Here is a 20,822-nt window from a genome sequence, read left to right as displayed (position 1 = left end):
ATTACCTTGCACAGCTTTTGGGGGAGGCCTGCTTTTTCGTGTCTGGTGAAAGCTGCTTCACATGAGGGAATCCCTTATGGCACTTGTGCCAAAGCACAGGAAGCTAAATATTAAGTGTTGTTCCTGCTGATAATAGAACATATTTTATTAATTCTTAAACTTAATGAACATGACATCTTTAAAGTGTGAAAGGTATGCAGATGCTCTTTTAAATAAATATAATAGCTTAGTATTTCATATCTTTTTTGCAACATTTATGTAATGAAAAGTGTGAAAAGTATAGTAAATTTGAATACGTGGCTAAGAAATTATAATGGAATCATATTGACAATCTTTTATTCATAGTAGAAATATATTATATTTCAGCTAGCTGCTTACTGACGTTTTATCTTACCCCAGCATTCCATGGCTTATGTTAGGCAAGAGATTTTTGAGATGTTCTCTCCACTATTTATCATGTCAAGCTTGTTGTAGTGGGAAAGATTATAGGTAAGAGTGCCTTTGGAGCTGAAGTACATACATGTATTAATATATAATAGCTGTCAAGTTAAAAATCAGAATGTTTCCCTGTTCTGTGCTAGGGAGTTGCTTTTTAGATTGCACTTGCGTCTGTGACAACTGCACTGTAATATGTGTAATGATAAAAGAGTAGTGATTCATCAGAAAAGCAGCAAGGTAAGGTAGGAAAAGTACTGTGTATGACGAAGTGTTTGTAATGTGTGGTAAGATAATGAAAAATTACTGCAGTTCAGTAATGCTCTTTTTATTGGCACTACAGTGAGAACCATCTGTTTCCTGCAAAGCCACTGCGTGATTCCCAGAGCCACCTACTTACGGATACACCTTCTTGGTCAGAAACTAGTGTAAAGGCTGAAAAGGGCAAAGTTGGTAAGGAATTGATTTATGCTGCAATGATTCGTGTTGTATAAACTAGTTTTGGAAGGTCACTCGATTTGTATTCATGAACCAAAATTCATGAAGCTTCTTCTAAATGCATGCTTATAGGAAGTTCCATGTGTCAAAGCTGCTGTGCCCTTCCTAGTTAAACCTGACTGAGGTACTGAGGACACTGACACCAGCAGGTGCTGATTATCTTTTAAGCTAAGCCTGATAGTACTTTTGACAAGAAATTGCTTGTAAAAGAGTATGATAACACCTAGTTGCAACTAGTGAAAAGCTGTGTGATAGACACAGGACAGGAATAGACTTGGTAATAGTGTAGTGGCATTAAAATGATTGTTAATTAAAGGTTGTATTATTTGCTGAAGTAGACATGAGACCTTTTCTTGTGGAAGTACCATTCTTTGTCTTTAAAGGTATGAACAATCCTGCATTAACCATGGAAAATGAAACCTAATTTCTCTTAAAAGAAGCATCTGAATATGTAAGGAAAAGGTATGTTAATATTCTCTGTACTTAATATGTTATTCCATGATTCCTTATCACTTGAGGAATGCACAAAAGAAAATTACTAAAACAATTCCTGTATGTTTTCTTTTCTTCAATTAATTTTTTTACCATGAGTAGTAGCACATGAATTCATAGTTTTAAACTAAACCTCCTATTTCTTGATGTATCATATTTGCAAAATAGTTCAATCTTTATACCTATTAGTTTTAGGTAATGTTCCAATATATTATTATTCCCTTTCTTTAGAAAGACAATAAAATTGTGACTATTCAAACTTTTCAGCCCATTTTTGTAAAGCTGAGTTTGAAAATTAAGTTAGTTCTTAACAATGAATGCCAAGATCACAGCTTGGTATGGTAATGCAGGTAAAGGTCTATCAAATGATGAAGGAAAAAGGATTTAATCTAATATATAAGCTATTCATGTCTTGTTCTGTGTCAGGTACTGAGCTGGATCCTTTCTGATAGTAAAAACGTGTTGCCTACTGAAGACAAAAAGTGTTTGTATGAGTTCCTGAACATTTAATCACCCATTGTCAAAAACAGCTGAGATTTTTTTGATTTCTTGCATTGATATCTTGCAACATAGAGTTCCCAGAAAGCAGGTTTGAGAAGCAGCTAGTAGATTCTGTTGGGTACATAAGGAGACCTTAATAATTGGGTTTGGGGGAATGAACACAATCAATCATCATATTCAGTTTGGTATTTGAATATTGCTAAGTCCACCAAAGCTTCTGGAATTAAACTATTTTGTATTTAAAACTGTATAAAAAAATTGACCCTAACCCGAAGACTTTCTGTATATAATATATATATTATATACATCTTTGACATGAAAAGTATATATATATATATATACTTTCTGTATATAATAATTGGTATGGAGCAATAGTTGGTATGACAGCAAGGTCAGTTCTGTCTCTACTGTTGGAAGTAACCTTTCCAGTCATCCTGAAAAAGTGTCTTGAGTGGATATGCTTCATTTGTGTGCGACATGACTCCTGGACATGCTGTCATGGTCCCTCATGGAGAAAGTGGAAGGCATAGAAAGCCATCAGGGAACTGCAGTGATTGTTACTAGATCCATCAGAAATGGTATTGCACTGTCAAAGCAGATTATAAAAATGGTAGGTGTGCACATACCAATAGATGGTATTGCATATATGGCAATATATGGCACATACCGTAGCTTGTACCAAAAAGTTCAGTTTGATTCATAAGAGAAACTAAAAAAATTCTTGACCCTTACATTCTGCTTTTGTGTTCAGTGATGAAGACCCAGTTCCAGATATAGGTACATCTGCAAACTTGATGATGATGTGAAGTGTTAGAAGTGTTGAAAATGTGGGTGTCAGATGAGCAAAGTTAAAGAGACGAGCAAAGGAAATTTAAGACGGTGTCTGCAATTTTGACTGCTTTGTGTATGTTATTTGAATAGAATATAAAAACCTAATTTCTAAACCTTTGTTCAGAATGGAAAATGCTGTATTTCTGCCTCGTTTAATCCATCTTTTTTTTTAACAAAAGAGCAGCTACTGGGAAAGAATAAATTACTCAACTTCAGTTGGTTTGATGTCTTACATGTCACCACTGATCAAGAGTAAAACACTGCAGACAGACTTTAAAGAAACAGATTTTTGGATTATGTTACAGAAATACCATTAATTGCAACTAGTTTTATTGGGTTGGAGTTCTACTTTCTAAAGTCCTAACACTTTATTTACTTAAGTTATAGCTTTTAAACTTTAATCTTTCTTTGAAGAGTTGTACATTTTATTGGAACTTAGTCATTCAGATTATTCTGAATATCAGACATGGTCTGTGACTGTCTAGAGATGTTAATAGTGGGGTTTTTTTCCCTGCTGTTCAGCTTGATAAACAACTCATCTCTTTTTTAATTGTTTTTTTCTTTTAGTCCAGTCTGAGAAAGTAACCATTAGATATATGTTTGCAGTCTGATTAACTCACTCCTGGGGTTTGTGGGCTTTGTTTGTTTGTTTGGAGCTTTTTTGTTTTTTCTTTTTGTGAGCATCCATTATGAAATGAGGCTTTTAAAAGAGGTACCACTTTTGGAGGAGGTTATGTTCCAAAGAGTAAGTGTAAAACCACATAAAGGGGCTCCTGCACATTTCAGAAGGGTAATATCTTAAGGATTGCTAATTCTTTGGCATGGTTTGGTTCTGTTTGGCACTTAAAAGACTTTAATGGAAAAGTAATAAAAAAGCCAATTTGTGTGTATATATATATATATATATATGACATACAGTTGCTGGAATAAGAGCCCTTATATAACAAATTTTTTTAACTACTTTGCATTTAACTTCATTGCTTTATTGTCAGTATTTGAGTTATATTTGTTCCTAGGGAGTGAATAGGTGGTGACTGCTGAAGTCACCACAACAAAACCAAGTAATTTCATCTTTCACTCGAAAAATACAGCCCACAGCCCCTGCCAGTGTGTTAGAGTTAGAATTTCTGTCCCAACTAAGGATATGTTCAATAACCTGTATCCTATAATCCTTCATACTTCATTAGAGGACTAATTACTGAGAATGCCAGATGTGGTTTGCAGTAATGTAATAGAGAATTGTTCTTTAATGATGCTGTTACCTGGAAATACTGTAAAAATAGCTCACTTCATTTTATAAACTGGTGGCCTGCTTGCTGTGTAGTCAGTACTTAATCACTGTCATCTTGAAGTAGATTAATAACATAACATGAGTAACACAACTGTGAACAGTCTTACAGTGTTCCTCTTCATAATTTTCATGCTTCTGTTGGTCACTTTCCCCTTCAAGTTGATGATACCTGTAGCAATAACTTAATTTTTAAGTGTTCTTTGATTGTAATAATGTATTTTGTAATTAATCTTCTGTTCCAGTTTAAGAACAAGCCGTCATTGGAAGGAAGATGGATTCTTCCAAATTCAGCCCTGTTGGTCAGCTGTTCCTGTCTGCTCCTGTATGGATGTGCTCAGAAAACAAACCAACAGATGATTAACTGTCTCTGTGTCAGTGCTTGAAATACAAAATTAGACATACTACTTCTGAACCAGACAAAGAATTTTTCAACTTAAAATTACTGTGTTTGAGTGGTGAAGGATGAGTGAATATTAGGAAATGAAAAAAATAGGAGGCTGAGTTTACAAGTGGCTGGTTTTACTTTGATATTCAGCACAAGAAAAATGTGACCTTCTTACATATCAGTCCATGTTCTTGCCTTGGTTTCACCTTTTAATTCCAATTGTTGTAAGTAGTTGACTTTAAAATCAAATTTTTGCACTACTGCCCTTATGAATTCCTTATGAATTGGGAGAACACTCAGTGTGGATTATGAATAATTTAGTGGCTTGGTGGACTGTATTTTCTTTTGAGTGTTTGATAAGCAGTTTTTGAAGATAAGAAGACCCAAGTGAAATGTCTATTTTTGGAACATTTTTTTGGAAAACATTATTGCAAAAGCTCCATTTCCCCTCAGATCTGCACTACCAATAGTTTGAAAAGTTATAGAGGGGAAAAAATTCTTTGTTAATTGAATGCTACAGTGGGTCACTGCTCAGTGCTGTGATAAAAAGCCTGTATTCAGATGGGTAGTACATAAATGAAACTGGCCAGCTGGGGATTTTGATGGGAGCTGCACAGGATAGTGCTATGAAATGGGGATTTTATTGTCCCATTTGGAGCTCTTAACTGCTTTGGGAAGTGAATGTTGGCACTGAACTTTAATCCAAAAGGCTTTTTACCAACCTGTGTTCCTGAGGGCCTCTGTCTTTCAAGTTCCTAGTTTCTTATTATCGATATTTGTGTCAGATTTCTTTTTCCTTGTTCTTCAAGACACTGCCTTTCTTACTGTATAATTTAATGGAAATCATGTACAATCAAGGAGACTTATCACAATGACTTGTGATATTTGCATTTACAGGACAACAGACTTTTGATTGCAATACCAAAAAGCCAAGCTGCTGCACGTAGGAAATCCCCTTCAATGAAGTTAGGAGCTAGCAGCTTTCTTAGCATCAGAGGTTACTGGCCAGGTAATAAAAGACACATTATCAGTTTTCAAAGTCAAGGAAGTTTCAGCAACACAAATCTAACTGTCTTGTGCCTTTTGTATACACTACATTTATAGTATCAGTGTTTACATTTAAATGCAAATTGTTATTCTGAAAACAACTTTAGGAGAAACTTAGTTACGCTTTCTAGGTGGCTAGGTAAAAGGACTATTCAAAAAAAAAAAGTGAAAACCTCTCAGACTAAGCTCAGCTCAGTTGAAACAGAAAAGTGCTTCTGTTGTCAAACCTGAGTCTCTTAGCAGGTTGGTTCACAGTGTAAAGATGCCAGTTGTTTGTTTAGAAAACTGGCAGCAGGACTAAGTGACATAATTCTGAAAGCAAAGAATACTATCATTAACTCTTCTACAGGCAGGTAACTTTAAAATTTTTCTTTCTTGGGTTTACAACTGAAGTGATAGCTAGTGGAGCACAAATGTGGCTTTTTTTTTCTAGTGAGGAAAAATGTATTTGTTTTACTTCTTTTTTTTTTTTAATCTCAATATTTTACCAGCCTGAAAACATCTGTTTCTTGCCAGAAGTGCCAGAATGTGGATCCCTTGATGTAGAACACTTTTTCTGAACTAGCATGAAGGTAGCATACAGTTTACATGATGCCTGCAGAGGTCTAGCAACCAAAAGATTTTTTGCAGCTATTTATTCAGTATTGTTCTGTCAGCTTACCTCATATTTATGTTTGTTTAAAGGTGAACTTGTTAAGGGATAAGGGGGAAGAGGGAAAATATATTTTTTAACACTTCAGGTTCTCTATATCTGTAGAGTCTTGTTTTTTACGCAGTTAGTCACAGGGTGGTTTGTCATGGAGCATGTATTTAAAAATACCGAGTAAAGAGTTGAAATTCAGCTTCAGTGTAACTTGCTCCATATTTTTATGTAAAGATGAAAGATTTCTTCCCCAGCAAAACACATCAAGGAAATGGATCTCTCTAATACAGATGTCAGTCTCTCTGAGAGCTCTCAGTAAGGCTGGGGATCAGTGTAGAGAAAGACCAGGGATAAGCTTCTCTGTGTCTCAGAAGTCACACTTGGAAAGCACAATAGCCCTAAGTAATCTGCAGCTTCAATGCAGCCAGAGGCTGTCCCCCTAGCGGAAAACTGATGGAGGCATGGGAAACAGATGTTGATGAAGGGAGGAGAAGTGAAAAGAGAAAGGTTGATAGCTCAGAGGTAAACATTGAGCAGATCTGAGCCAGAGGGTTGTTGCTATATCTGTTCTCTGGATGGGTATGAGTTGTCTCCATGAAGAGCACTGTCAGCAGGCTTTTGAGGGTTCCTGTCTGTGTAGATATGGACAAAAGTGAGCTAATCATGCTCCAAAGTATAATTTCTGATGATATGACTATGTTCTTGGCTTTAAGCTCTCTAATACTTTCTGTAACAAAGTGAAAATGCTCTTTATGACATATTGAGCATTGTCAGTGTTAAAATGCACACAGGAGAATTTGTGAAGAGGTCAGGGGAGAAAGGATGCAATGTTGTTTGTCTGCTTACACTGATTCTCCTGTCCTTTATATTCTTGCTAGGCACTTTACTACAGCCTTTTGTGTAATTTCTGTATATTTTTTTTAAGGACTGCTTTTTACCTACTATACAGTTACTAGTCTACTTTTTTGCTAAAAAGAAAATAATATCCCTGATATCTGTGATTTGTCTAGTAGTAGGACTGCGTTTCAAGCTTTAGTGGAAATTGGACGAGTTCTACAGAGTGCTCAGATGGGCCTGAATCCCTAATGACAAGAGTTAAATTTATTTTGTATATATGTAAACAGTGGTATAAATCATAGCTCCCTACATGCATAAGAAGCTTCTTTAATTTGTAGGTTAGAACAAATCCAAAACATGTCTGCACCAGAAGTGGTCCACACCATACTCTGTGTCAGTTGATGGACTGGTGATGGAGTGCTCAAAGTCTTCACAGAGAGTAATTTTTATTAAGAAAATGGAACACAATGTTGGTGAGCTCCTCTCATTGAGCAATTAGACACAGCTGGTGCTATGCAATTGAATTCTTCAACTTGAGAGAAAAAACATTGTCCGGTTTACATTGCAGACTGAAAGTTCTTTAGCAGACTAAAGGTAAATGAATGAAACACAGAATCACAGAATTGGTTAAGGTTGAAAGGGACCGCGAATGGGGTCATCTGGTCCAACCTCTGTGCTTAAGCAGGGTCTTAGACTACATTGCACAGGATTGCCATGGTGGTTCTTGAGTATCTCCAGTGAAGGAAACTCCAGAATGGTTCAGTAAACAAGTTTGTTTTAATGCATGGAATGCTATAGCTGGTTTTAATAATTATTTGGAGAGGTCTTGCCCTGATGCAGTTGACTGGTGTCCTGGAGGTGGGGGAAATATATTTCTACATAAATTTAGTGTATAACTTTGCTACTTGTTAACGTATTGCTCACATAAATAAATGCTTCTTGTTCAGCACGTCATGTACGTAGGAGTCATTGACACACTTCCTTCAGTTTTACTTACGGTGTACCTGAACAGCAGAACACATCTCTGCTATGGCTTCATTAACAACATAGTTGCAGTAAATGTCACTCAGCACCCTTTCACCAGCAATCTTGGACTTCATAGGTAAGTTTCCTTTCCCCAGTTTAATTGTGAAATCTCTAGCACCTCAGAAAGCACCAACACTGAAAGAGGTTGAGAAGTAACCAATTCCTTTATGGTCTTCTATGGGTGAAACACTCCATGTCTTCATGCTGGCAGAGCAGACAGCTGCAGTCTTTTGGATACTGTAAAGGTCAAAAAGGTAGAATTTTGTCTCAAAAGAAGAGAGGGTTCTTAAACCCACCTAACTTTATAGAAGTGAGGTGGTGCAAGAAAGGGAGTAATGTTACTCACCAGGATTGGTGCCCACAAGCAGCTTTGCTTCATGAGAGCTCTCCAGTCTCTCCCATGCCAGATTCTAATCTGCCCAATTTTCCACTCTTTGCTAAGTCTTCCCTAGGAAAGTGTTGGCTCCACCTCTGGTGCTGAGAGGATGGAGACTGTTTGCTCAGGGGCCTCTAAAAATGCAGGAGCAGTTATGTAAGCAGTTTTCACCTCTTCCAGTTCAGACATAACCTGTGGTATATGGTTTAAGCTCATCCCATTTTTAAAACCTTTCCATAAATACTGGTATTGAACCATATGCAAACAAAACCAAAAATAAATAAAAGAATGTGCTGCTATGCTGTATGGGTGGTGGGGTGTCTCTGTTGCTACTTCTCTTAGAGCTCATCAGTGACCTGGTAATAGTATGGGAAAAGCAGCAGCCTTCTGAGGCAAAATTTTGAGCAAGTGGCATCTAAGGAACGCCCTGCCATTTCCTCTCTGCAATTTTTCAGTTGTTCCCTTTCTAATTTTTTTATCATTCTGCTCTCTCTCTTCTTTCCTTCCATAGAAGTCCAGATTGAAAGTCTTTAATTTGAAATATAAAAATATTTACAGTCTCTTTATTCCTCTCCCTCCCCAAGTTGATTCTAGATAGATAATTCCTTCATTTCTCTAAGTTGGCAGGCATCACTGAAATATAGCAACTTGGTCATCCTGAAATCCAGTACTGGGGGGTGGGGGGAGGTGGATTGATTACATGCTTCATCCTAGATCACTCTAATCTCAAGCAGATGGTCCCAACAGTTTGAGTGCAGCAGTTGGAAGAGTGTGCCATGAGCCATCTCCCCTTTCCCACCTCCTGCGTGCTCACAGTTTAACTGATTGGCATAACTGGAACAGACCCAACACTTACTGACAGTCATCACTTTATGAAGTCACTTTCCTTTTTTTTTTTTCTTTTCCCTGAAAACAGAATAATTTTCAGTTCACTTAAGGGGCTCTAGTTATAAAGAAAAAATACACAACACACAAACTGTTTGTCTGAGCAACAAAAGCTTACTTCCAGTTATTTTCTCTTTCATACCAGAGATAAGGCTGGCCAGTAGCTCAAACAGATGCAATAGAAAAAAATAGCTTAGTGATGGTGTAAGCACAGTAGCAATCAATCTTCATATAAAACACTATCATAGATACTACAGCTACACTCCATGCAGACAGACAAGAATGAAGGAAAACAGCTTGCCAAGCTCAGCTATTATGAAAGGTAAAGGAAGGATATTGTCAAATGTAACCCAGCTCTGATTTGCTGTTCTACAAAACATAAAGCATGTTCTCTATAATGCAGCTCAAAAAATTCATCTGTTGCCAGCTTCTGCCTGGTGCATGGAGAAGGGAAGGCTTCCACTCCCCTCTCTCCCTCACATTATCCAACAGAGTGAATTGAGGCAAGTGTCTTATGAGCACAGAAAGAGCACACTTGGGCAAGACAACTCTCCCACTTCAGCAGAGGCAGAAAATAATATCTCATCTGTGCTGGCAGAAGGACCACACCAGCCTCTGCAGAAACCAGCTGACATCAATGGGCACGTTTCATTCCCAACTCAAGACTGTTAAAATAATGCAGGAGAGTCATCCTTGTTTCACTACCTGTCTAACCTAGTCACGGAAGAGGGAAGTAAATACCAAAATAATCTGTTAACCAACCACAGTACACTAAAGATCAGATATACCAGAAAAATAACTTCATGGTATGAATAGAAAAGTTTATTATTTGGGAGATTTTGTTCAAACTCAACAATTTGTGGTAGTCAGAGAAATATCCAGAATTCTACTGGAGGCTTTTAGCTTTCTTTGCCATCACTGAGTTCGTGTTGTTAAATCAGTATCTTTATAAGTCTGTTTTATTTAAAAATTCACTTCTTCGAATAATTATCTTACAAGTTAATAAACTGCAATGAACCCACACCACCCTAAATCGATTGACATAATGTGAATATTAAACTTCCAAGGAAGTTCTAAAAACTGATTCAGTACCAGAAGTGTTTTCTTCCTTCCAGTGCACTCTGGTGAGTTATTCAAGGTTGAAAAAACAATTGGGAGTTTAAATCAGAGGTCACAGAAACACGTTCTCAAGTAAAAATGACACTTGAGAAAATGGGGGGAAAAAAACCCAAAACATGTCAGAAAAAGATAAACCACTGGGAAGCCAAAGTAAAGACACAGCAGCATAAGTTTGTTGGGTTTTCCCTTTCTTCAAAACCCAAAAAACCAGCAACATCTGGCCTTACAAAGCCACACTTTTGTTCTGTGAGTGATCAATGAACATCTTCAGTGGAAGAAGGCTCAGAGTAGACAGACGTGTGTGTGAAGCTCAGAAAAGAATGTAGGAAGTGACAACAGCTGTCACCAAAGAAGCTGAACTGATCTCACACCAAGGTGACCATAGATGGCCTTTGCTGTAAACAAACAGCTGTATCAGTTGAAGGGGTCAGCTGGTTGCAAATAGATCTTCCCTAAAATAATCAGTAGAAAGTAGTATATTCCCAAGTCAGCCACACCAACATGGGGATGTGTGAACATGGCTCAGCATGACATAGAGTATAAAACCTGAACACCCAGCAAAAGCAACTTTGAGGAGAGCAATAGGCTTGAGCTGGCTTTAATCCATGTGGTCCTTCTAGCAGCTGGGATCACCCAGCACTGCAGTGGTGAGCAAGCTATAGAGAATGGTAAAGGGAATGATGTTTGTATTGTGATTCAACTGTATATACAATTGCTATATTGTGTTTGTGTTGTGATTTCAGTGTGTTGCTCCATTACTTTTCTAAATCAAAATCCCACATAGCAACAAATATCTTCAACTGAGTAAGTTTGGTTCTACAGCATTAAGCTTTCCTCATGTAGAATATCTAGAAGAACCTGGTCAGAGAACACTGGACTGTGACCCACATTGCCAGCTGACTTAGCTAGCCCCTCACCTGTTTTTCTGAATGACTACAAAGGAGTTTTATAGAGCTAAACAAGTACTGCCACTCAAGAACTTTGAGCCAACACAATTAAATATAAGCTTTCTTAAGCACTAATACTTACAAGCTAGGAAATTTTACTTGGAACTATTAAATGAAACTACTGTAAAATTATACTACCTGCCAGGTGGAGTACATCTTCCAGCCCGTGCTATACAACATAAAGTACTCACTTGGTCTCCACTGGGTGACTAATAAGCACCCCGTAACCTTGTGGGCACAGAACACCCCTACTCATGCCTCATCTATTTCCATCATAAGGACCCAGTACCATCTACATTAAGTGTGCTCTCGTATGACACAAGAGAAAGCATTGGAAGGGATCTGTGTAATCATCTAATCCAATACATATGCCCAAAGGAGGGTAAAATACAGCAAGCTGGTCAGAAATTATTTCCCCTTTATAAATCCAGGCTGACTACTTCCAATCACCTTCTTATCCATTCTATATTTGGAAATCATTTCTATTATTATCTGTTTCTTCACCTTCCCAGGCATCAAAGTGAGGTTGACCAGCCTGCAATTCCCTGTGTCCTCCTTGCCCTTCTTGAAGGTAGGAATGACATCTCTTTCACTCCTCAGGGAGTTACCCTTATGATAATGACCTTTCAAAGATAACAAGAATGGCCTTGCAGTGACATCAGTCAGCTCCCTCAACACTTGAGGGTGCATCCTATCAGATCCCCTGAACTTCTTTATGTCCAATTTTTTTATACATTCCTAGCCTGATCCTCCCTCCACCAAGGATAAATCTTCCTTATTCCAGACTTTGCTAAGCATGTCAGGGACCTGGGATTCCTGAAGGCAAATCCTAAGAGTAAAAACCAAAGCAAAGAAGGCATTGAGTAGCTTGGCCTTTTCCATGTTCTTTGTAAATAAGTCTCCTGCTCCCATTTAGCAGTGGTCTCACATTTTCTCTGATATTTCTTTGCTCCTGAAGTCCCTGTAGAATCTTTTCTTATCCCTCAACAGGTTCAACTTTAGAGAGACTAGCTTTCTTAACCCAGGCCCTTAATCCACGTCAGACAGTGTCACCCGTCCTGCTTCCACCTTTCTCTGTTTTGAGTTGAATCAGAAGCTCCTTGTTTATCAGTGCAGGCTTCCTGCTACTTTTCTTTGATTTCCTGTATGAGGGAATGAACCATTCTTGAGCTTAGAGTAACCAGTCAGATAAGGTAAGATTTCTTGGATGCCAGATATTATAGGTCATCCCTGAATTCATATGGGAAAAAGCTTCAAGTACTCAGAATATTTTCCAGACCTATTTTCTTCCACCTCAAAGATTCTCCTTGCCTAGTTTCAATGAGCAAGAGGGTTAAATGCTTAAAATAAAAATTATATATATTGAAAAAAATAGTGACAGAGAACATAAGGTTCCTAGAACACTGATCTGACTCCAGAAGCCAAAAATACAAGTGGATTAAAAAAAGAAACATCAAATATAACAGGTTTTGATACTTCATTTCTTCTGACAAACAATGATGTATTTTAAATGAATTGGGAAAAGCAGAGGCCTAGAAAGAGAATTCTTGTCTCTGAACAAAAAGGTGCATGTCTAGACAGCTGGAACTCTGCCTGCACATTCATTTTTGGAAAAGCAATTAAAGCTGTCCACTTTGGAAACAGATTCAAATTTCAGGTTCTGCAGTTTACAAGTAATAGTCCTACAAATAAGAAGAAATTCCTTTTTTCATAATCTCTACAATTCACAATTTAAGTCACCCCTTAATGGAAACTAAATCTAATTTTGCCAAAGAAATGAATGACTCACAGATGTCTCCCCAGCTATAATCAACTCTTGACAGATTGCAGTGATCAGACCAAGAGTTCTCTCACAGAATAAAGCATAATCTTAGCTCCATGCTGATATGTGGCTTTTGAGAAAAGCTTTTATTACAGGAAGAAAACTATTATAGAGTAGAATTGCTTTAAGTCAAATACCCAGTGAGAATTTTAGGCTAGGGCTTAAGCAAACTCCGCCTGCTCCTGCAGACTGCATGCCCATTAGCAGGTGGGACACGAGACACACACCTATTGTGCATCTTTGGATTAAGCTTCTTCCAAAAGGAGTGAGCTCTGACAGTTTCATGACATTGCAAACTTCCTCCAAGTGCTGAGTGCACACTCAGCAAGTTTGCCAATGACGCCGAGCTCTGTGGTGAAGTCAACAAACTGGACAAAAATGTCAGCTTGAGAGATGGGCCTGTGTGAGCCTCATGAAGTTCAACAAGCCAAGTGCAAGGTCCTGCATGTGGGTTGGGGCAATTCCAAGCAAAAGTACAAGCTGTAGAGATTGAGAGCTTCCTTGAGGAGGACTTGTGGTTCTTGGTGAACAAGAAACTTGACATGACCTGGCAATGTGCACTTGCAGCCCAGAAAGCCAATCATGTCCTGGGCTGTATCGAAAGTGTAGCCAGCAGGTCAAGGGAGGAGATTCTGCCCCTCTGCTCTGCTCTTGTGAGACCCCACCTGGAGTACTGAGTCCAGCTTGGAGCCTGCGACATAAGAGAGACATGGACTGCTGGAGTAAGCTGCAAAGATGTTTAGAAAGCTGGAGCATCTCTCCTATGCAGACAGGTTGACAGAGTTGGACTTGTTCAGCCTGGAGAAGAGCAGGTTCCAGGGAGACCTAACAGCAGCCTTTCAGTACCTAAAGGGGGCCTACAAGAGAGGTACTTTTTACACAACATGTAGTGACAGGACAAGGAGTAATGGCTTTAAACTGAAAGAGGGCAGATTTAGATTGATTATTAGGAAGAAATTCTTTACTGTGAGGGTGGTGAGGCACCAGAAGAGGTTGTCCATGACAGAGTTGTGGATACCCCATCCCTGAAGTGTTAAAGGCCAAGATGAACATGACTTTTGAGCAACTTAGTCTAGTGCAAAGTGTTCCTCCCATGGCAGGCGGGTTGGAACTGTATGGTCCCTTCCAACCCAAACCATTCTGTAATTCTAGGACAGGAAGCAAAGAAAAGCACAGCAGAGCATCTGGGATGCTCAGTAGTCACTTCAAAAGCACATCCCCATTGGCACTAGAACTTTTACTCTAGGCACATATTTAGAAGGCTCTAAAAACTTCCTTTGAAGGACTTTAGTGGGTTTTTGTTTTGAAGTAACTTTTTAATCGAGGATCAAAGAGTCATCCCATTCAAAAGTTAACCAGATAGCTGTACCGGTATGCTTTAGGCAAAGCTACTACTTTAAAGTGAATGCATCAAACTTCAGGGTTCTTAATTCCACGTGTATGCAAATTTTCCCTGTATGTATGTAAGAATTCATCCTGCTTTCACTATCACTATCTTATTAAAGACAAAGACAACCAACAAGTCATCATCATCTAATGCATAATGGTATAAAATTAATAATGGGATTAGGATGCCTCAGAAGTAAAATTGTGATCACCACTCTTTCAATTCAGGACAATAAAAATGAAATTACTAGAAACCTATGAACAGAATTTTGCTCAATGTGCATGATTTTTGCTCAGATTATAAGCATGTGGAAGAGAACTATGATGCCTAAACAAAACAGAATACAGAATTGAACAGACTAAATATTCACATTCCAGGAAACATTTTGCAACAAAACCACCAGTCTGTTGTTATGTAAGAAAACATTTCTTAGGCCTTTATTTACAAAAGCTTTAAAAACAAATACCCTCTGTTATGCAAATTACTTGTTTAAAAAGGACTGCCCAGTTACATCATCATAATTCAATGAGAGAAAGGTGTTTGATCTCTTGCTTTTAAGTACAGGATAAAACAGAATATTTGGTGAACATTTGGAGATTTTTCTACCATTGATTTCTGTGTCACACACACGTGCGCACACGCAGACACACAATGTCACACGTCCCATCATTTCAGGCTAGGATTTAGCTATTCAATACCAAAACTCCTTCCTGCACAACTGCTCTGTATACATGCTATGCAGAGTTGAGAACATACTCCAGGGTCCTTTAAAACAATGTATCTAAAATACATTGTAAAATATACTCAAAAATAAGCTAGCATTACACTCCTCAGGTAACTTTATTAGCTGTAAATTATTCATATTTTGTTGTTTTACAACAAGTATCTGTAACATCTGTCTTTGTAACAACTACAAAAAAGCATGATTTAATTGTCCTTCTAATTCAATATTTCAATTAAATAGTATTTTTTCAGATCTTTGGGTTTTATCTTCAACTAAACTGACTTACAAAAATCATGAAATCAAGTACATAATAAATATGACTTCATAAAAAATATCTGAGGTGCACATTACTAGAATAAAAACTAGGAGGTTAATCAAGGGAAATGTGCCATTACAAGACTTCTACTTTTCCAATATCCTTCAACTCTCAGCTTAATGGCAAAAAGGCTAAAGTCATAGCTGTTCTTTTCCTGAAGGGTGTAAAGCTGTTTTTTCAAGCCTCTTTCCCCCATCATAGAGCGGTTTTAAAGCATCAGGCCAAACAGCAGTTGACACGTGCAGGATGTGTTTGAAGATGACTGAACAATAGTAAAATAAGAGCAGTTACTATGATTTCAGTAGTTTGTTTCGCTTTAACAAACAGAGATTACGGGGTGAGATGCCAAGGAAATACAGCTTGAAGCTGCTGAACTTGGCAGATGATTGTTTTCTAGCTGAGGGCAAGAGAAAAAACCAAAACAAACTTCAAATAAAACAGAGGATCTGAGTCAGTCTCTCTCTAAAGTGCAAATTTGATGGTCCACAATCTTGAATAGCTAAAACGCCTGCACAGTGGAAGGAACAGACATGAAGAGGGAAGTTAATTACAATCAGAGCCAATTAATTGAAGAAGGGAGGGGAAAGAGACAAAAAAAATGGAAAAACAATATAGGTAAGTTTACCAGACTGTTCATTATGATTCAACTTTCCCCTTCTCTCTTCCACACTGATCCTATACATGCTTCTTTACAAATGGGCTAGTTAAGAGGCCAAAATGTAACCCAGAAAATTTTACATATCAAGATCAAAATCTGTGATAGGAACAGTCAAGTTTAGTACATAGAAAGGCAGAAAAGAAAGTGTACTGAGAAAGGGGGGAAAAAAGCCTTATTGTCCAAGGGGTTCAGCCAGAGATAAAACCTATATACAAGCATGTGGAGGTCAAAAAGATGGCCTTTCATTTCATGTCATGACTGCTTGTTGGCTTCTTCTTCATAAGCATTTCCTGTGCCGTTTTGTACATAAGATGAGCCCGAACCAAGGCCATATAAGTGGCCACAATATTTGGCATCATCAATGTGATCTTCAAAGAACATCTAAAGAGTTAGAAGAGAGACACAAATTATTAGAAAAGGTTCAGTTTAAATAGAACTATAGAAAGTCTTTATAATGTTACTTTCTTTTTGAATAAGATATTAAATCCCAAGGTGCAAAAGATGATATAATTAACATAGTAATACACTTAATCTCAACACATTATCACAATGTGCTATATGACACGATTCTTTAAAACTGTCAAGAAATATAATCAGTCTTACTGTGCACCCTTCCCAATAAAATGGCCAAATGCAATGTTTTCATAATTTTATATTATTAGTCATCACTCACTTTTCTTCAAGTGCAACAAGGATATTTCTCCACTTGATTTCTGTGGTGTTTCTCACAACAGCCATATGCTTAGCATCCATCATCAGTGCCTGTTTTCTTACCTACTCCTCAGTGTAGGGTTTTCACCACACTCTGACTTGAAAGGTGGTATGTCCTAATTTATGCTATAAAGGTTTGGAGGTGGGGAGGATGAGCACAAAACCCATTATGGACTTTGGAGAAATGCAGAAAGATGTATTTCCAGCTCTTCACAGGAGGGGACTTCATTTAATAAGGAGTAAAATTTTGTACTGATTGAATTTACACCTTACAAGTCTAAATTGCAAATGGAATCCTTCAGTGGAAGACATATGAAACCTCATGATGTTCTGATACTCTACCTTCTAGACTTAGGTTTTCAAGCACAAAACCACAAATTGTGTCACAAAAATAAGACCACACACACACACACAAATTTTTCACCCTAAAACCTTCATGGCAACCCTGGACACTGCTGTGGTTGACAGGCTGAGTCATCATCAACATCAGAAATCTAAGACAGGCAGAAGTATGCAAGAACAGAATGGATGCAATACACAATTCTAAACATAGAGGCCTATATATACCACACAGGCTCAAAACTTCTCCCTTCAAGCTTTCCTCTTAGTAGCACAGTCAGGATGGAAAGGTCCGTACTGCAGGAATCAGAGACTTCAATTAAAAGTTTTAAAGCCCCTCGTAGTTTTTAAAGAAATTAACAGGTAGGTGTCAGAGACTGAAACGGTTAATGATTTATGCATTCTAGGAGACTTCTGCAGGCTTTTGACCTCTGATGGGCAGTTGGACCCATCCCTTCTTCCAGTGCTGAAGGTGTCAAGCCCTGAAAAGGCAGGACCTCTGAAGGCCCATCAAAGCCCATCCCCCCCCTCTGCCAATCTTGAAAGGCGGGAACCAGGCCAGACACAGAAACTCTGTGCAGGCCCAGGGAGAGTTTGGAGGCTCGAGGCATGGCCCGTGACACTGACCATGGACATAATAACTCATAACTTCTTGGCGTGTGGGGGCTTCCCTCCTTCACCCCCAGCAGATCAAGGCCACCACTTCAACTGACAGACATGGAAGCGGCAACTACCAAGTGTCATCGCTGGACCCCGTGGGCGGTGATTATATACGTTTTTTCCACTCTCATCTTTTCTTTGTCCTTACTCTCCCTTACTCTTATCCTGTCTTTCTCTCCCCTATGCATTTTCTCCCCCCCAAAGGTTCTCTCTATGCCATGTTGTTATATGACAACACCCAAAATGCTAGCATACCTGTTGATACAAAATTGTTAAAATAAACCTTGCCAATATATGTTTTCAGACACCGATTATTCAGTGTCATTTCACTCTAATCCACCCCAAGGGAATTATTGATAAGAACCTGGGTTACTCCTCTCCCCTTTTTCTGGGGCGGGTTGTAACAGTAGGAAAACCCCAAAACAATTCTACTGTTGTAGTACCATTATTTAAGTATTTCTGTTGGAAAGAAAAAGAGCAGTAACGTTTTTTGGCTGGTACTCAAAAACCCACTAAGCAAGTTGCAGCTCCTTCACAGTAATTAGCAATTTTGTACCTCTAAAAGCACTGTAAAATGAAGACTTTTCAGTCAGAAATACATTTTTAAATACTGAACTCGCTTGAAAAGGCTTTAAAAGTCAATATTTGATGTACTTCTCTCTGCTTACTACTGCATTTTTATTTAGAAATGCTGTATTTGCAAAGAATATCCACAAGTACTGGGAAAAAAACAAACCATGTCTGTTGGCTTAATTAAGCAAGTATTTTGCACTAAAAAGCCCTCAAAGATTTCCTGGTAAAAGCTTTTGGTAAACTGGTGCTGCTTCACCTTGAATATTGTGTGCACTTTTGGGCACCACAATATAAGAAAGATATTAAGCTCTCAGAGACTGTCCAAAGGAGGGCAACTAAGATGGTGAAGGGCCTTGAGCGGAAGCCATATGAGGAGCGGCTGAGGGCACTTGGTCTGTTCAGCCTGGAGGAGACTGAGGGGAGACTCATCACAGTCTACAACTTTCTCATGAGGGGAAGAGGTGGGGCAGGCAGTGACCTCTTCTCTGTGGTAACCAGTGACAAGACCCGACGAAATGGCCTGAAATTGCATCGGGGAGATTTAGGTTAGGTATTAGAAAAAGGTTCTTCACCCAGAGGGTGGCTGGGCACTAGAACAGGCTCCCCAGGAAGTCGTCACAGCACCAAGGATGAGAGAGTTCAAGAAGTGTTTGGACGATACTCTCAGGCACATGGTGCAGCATTTGGGGATGGTCCTGTGCAGGGCCAGGAGTTGGATTTGATGATCCTTGTGGGTCCCTTCCAACTTAGGATATTTTGTGATTTTGTGATCTCATTAAAGAAATTATTATGACTTTGAACCTTTTCCTCTATAAAAGTAATTTTAAAGGTTGTATCTTCTTAAACATGATTATCATGTATTTCCCTTTCTTTGCTTTCATTTCATTTCAAATTCAAGAGTGAAAAATTAACCAGGCAGACAGCAGTTAGCTGCACTGGGCTTGGATCATACCAAAAACATAATCCTCTTTATTACATCTGTAGCCCATGACCTGCTTGACAAGTACAACAATTCCAGCAGAGGCAGAACAGTGTTAGGATGAGCAAACCAGCTTAAACTACATCATTTATTATTCACCAGCTGTCTCACCAGTATTTGTCAGAATCTTGTGATCATTTTCTCCTTCATACAAAAGGCTGCATTACAGAAGGTAGACACCTCAGCCTACAGTGCTTAAAATTATTAAAAGATGAGGTTTGATATTACCATCTACTTCGACATGGTAAATGACACTGAATTGCTGGCAGAATGCCATGTTCTGATGCACTGGCGTTTGTCCAGTGAACTGCTTTCCAGAAGAGGCCTGTTCAGTATTTGATTGTTCTGCTAATGCAAAATATCCTAATATCTTCCTGTTGTATGCGGACAAGCAGCAAGGAAGTGCGAAGCTTATAAGAGCTGATTTTCCCTGCTGTAAACCTTGAATTAATTGACTGATATATAATCTTTTAGAACATTAGCAATCTATGCGTCACTTAATTGTAAGGAAGAAGAAACACATGGACATTCTCCACAACAGCCTGAAAGTCATTATTTAATATACCTGTAGCCTGAAAGTTTAGCTAGAAGTGGCTAGTCAACACTCCTTCCCCACCTCTCAGCCTGTCACAAGCAACAGTGCACACCAGCTGAGTATTACACTTAGCAGAAGCTCAAAAAAAAAAAAAGTTGTCTTGAGCATAGTCTCCCAGAAGGAAGTCTGGCTCCAGCAGCTCATTACTCACTGCAGCGCCCACCTAAAAAAAGGTACCCTCCAAAACAGGTAAGGAAAAAACTCCAAAACAAAATTCACAAAAAATCCAAAAGCCAGGCACAGGCTGGAAATGTGAAGCAATAGTCACAGCAGCTAAGCAGGGAATCAGTACAGGTGGTTCACACTTACTCTGGGGAAAATGCAGGTAAGTCTTATTTTCTGTCAAGAAAGGACTGACCCCTAAAGCCCTTTAGAGACCTCCTTAAAATACCACAGACTTATCAGAATCAGCAATTCTGTGTGACTATCACAGCACGTTACAATCATGGAAATAAAAACAGTACATTCACCTACTTCTCTCATTTTGAAAAAGGCCATTCCTGTGAGTAAAGAATCGGATCCTGCTTGATGCTGTGGTCCTATCCTTTCCAGCTCTAACTGCTCAGCCACTTCTTGTAATCCACCCTGAAAAAGAAAACATTTTTGTTAACCGCTAAAAAAAAGTTAAATCAAAACTGAACTGCTATACTTGGGAAAAATCTGTTACACAGGTCATACAACCTCAGGTATATTTTAACTTTTGCTCAGTTGTTGAAACAGTCATTGTACTAGATTAATTGACACC

At 38.5% G+C, this 20,822-nt stretch overlaps 2 protein-coding genes across 5 annotated transcripts in view; one reads left to right on the top strand and one right to left on the bottom strand.

Moving 5' to 3' along the window:
- The window catches only part of ZDHHC2 (zinc finger DHHC-type palmitoyltransferase 2), a 37,611-nt gene extending 29,702 nt beyond the window's left edge, over nucleotides 1–7,909 (top strand). For 2 of the 3 annotated variants that reach the window (XM_064652794.1, XM_064652796.1), the window contains exons 11-13: nucleotides 779–888; nucleotides 1,317–1,395; nucleotides 4,291–7,909. In XM_064652794.1, the coding sequence (XP_064508864.1) occupies nucleotides 779–888; nucleotides 1,317–1,357 (151 nt within the window). In that variant the 3' untranslated portion in view covers nucleotides 1,358–1,395; nucleotides 4,291–7,909. Of the gene's footprint in view, nucleotides 1–778; nucleotides 889–1,316; nucleotides 1,396–1,851; nucleotides 2,215–4,290 lie in introns of those variants that run through there. The other variant, XM_064652795.1, reaches the window with a different exon arrangement.
- CNOT7 (CCR4-NOT transcription complex subunit 7) overlaps nucleotides 5,883–20,822 on the bottom strand; it is a 30,059-nt gene continuing 15,119 nt past the window's right edge. For both annotated transcript variants that reach the window (XM_064652800.1, XM_064652801.1), the window contains 2 exons: nucleotides 20,552–20,662; nucleotides 5,883–16,601 (listed from right to left, as the gene is read on the bottom strand). In XM_064652800.1, the coding sequence (XP_064508870.1) occupies nucleotides 16,473–16,601; nucleotides 20,552–20,662 (240 nt within the window). In that variant the 3' untranslated portion in view covers nucleotides 5,883–16,472. The remainder of the gene's footprint in view (nucleotides 16,602–20,551; nucleotides 20,663–20,822) is intronic.

Source organism: Pseudopipra pipra, chromosome 4 (assembly GCF_036250125.1).
Source record: "Pseudopipra pipra isolate bDixPip1 chromosome 4, bDixPip1.hap1, whole genome shotgun sequence".
Taxonomy (NCBI): domain Eukaryota; kingdom Metazoa; phylum Chordata; class Aves; order Passeriformes; family Pipridae; genus Pseudopipra; species Pseudopipra pipra.
Note: the sequence above shows the minus strand (reverse complement) of the source record. Positions and strands in the feature narration are given on the sequence as shown.